This window comes from Alligator sinensis, unplaced genomic scaffold (genome assembly GCF_000455745.1).
Source record: "Alligator sinensis unplaced genomic scaffold, ASM45574v1 scaffold987_1, whole genome shotgun sequence".
NCBI classification, from domain to species: Eukaryota; Metazoa; Chordata; order Crocodylia; family Alligatoridae; genus Alligator; species Alligator sinensis.
The window spans coordinates 221,255-222,202 of NW_005842574.1; the positions used below are offsets into that span (position 1 = coordinate 221,255).

At 46.9% G+C, this 948-nt stretch overlaps 1 protein-coding gene across 3 annotated transcripts in view; it reads right to left on the bottom strand.

Annotated features, from left to right (window-relative positions):
• MROH1 (maestro heat like repeat family member 1) overlaps positions 1-948 on the bottom strand; it is a 102,068-nt gene that overhangs the window by 41,739 nt on the left and 59,381 nt on the right. For all 3 annotated transcript variants that reach the window (XM_025214233.1, XM_025214232.1, XM_025214231.1), the window contains exon 20: positions 841-948. In XM_025214233.1, coding sequence (XP_025070018.1) covers positions 841-948 — 108 coding nt within the window. The remainder of the gene's footprint in view (positions 1-840) is intronic.

A 948-nucleotide genomic window follows, 5' to 3' on the forward strand; every position in this document is an offset into this window, starting at 1 on the left:
CTCCACACACGTTAATGACCCTCTGTGCTTTTTAATGGTCTTGACGTTTCACTAGTCAAACTGTCCTTTCTTTTGCAACGCTGCTGTCTACCAGCCAGTCCTGGTAATGTGTGCGTCTCCTATTTCACAGCTTTGCAAACTTCTTAGCTCTAGCTAAGGACTAACTCAGGTGTGGGAACCTTAAGTCAGGTGTGGAAGTGACTGACAGTCAAGTAGTGGAGGCCCTATCAAGACCCTCAAGAAGGCTAGATTTTGTTTTATGAATTTGAAGAGAAGAGCATTGAACCAGAACAACTAAAGGACCAATGATACAATGCCCTGTGGCTATTTTTGCCTAGTTTGATGCATTTCATTAAACTTTATATATACACTCGAGCTCAGTGGTTTTCAACCTTTTTTTCCATTTGTGGACCCCCTAATGTTTCGAACAGAGGCACGGACCCTTTGAACTGTAAAGGTGGGTATTCACATCTTTTCAATGATCATAGTCCTCTTTCATGGACACCTTAGACATAGTCTGGACCCCATGGGGGTCCACATGGACTGCAGATTGAAAGCCACTGCTCTAGAAAAAAAAATCAGCGCCCATTCCAACAGTCATTTGGTTTTGCTTTGATCTTAAATGGAATAACACACTGCTAGCCCCCTAGCATTTTAGTAAAGCTTCAAGTTTTCTTTCACTGGAGGAAAAAAAAAAAAAAGTGTGTTGCGTTGTATGGGATGATGCACCCCACCATCTGCAGCCCCCTTTCCAAGTCTCTAGGACCACCCATGCAGGCTTCCCCACTCAGGCCAGCCTCCCCACACGGATGCGCGCACTGCCAGACCATGGCTCCTCACCTCCCTTTCTGCTTCCTCATGGTACCGGGCCGTCTCAAGCAGCTCCTGCAGCTGCTTGTGCACCATGTCCTTGCTGGGGCAGACCCTGAGCGGCGTGCCCATGCATTT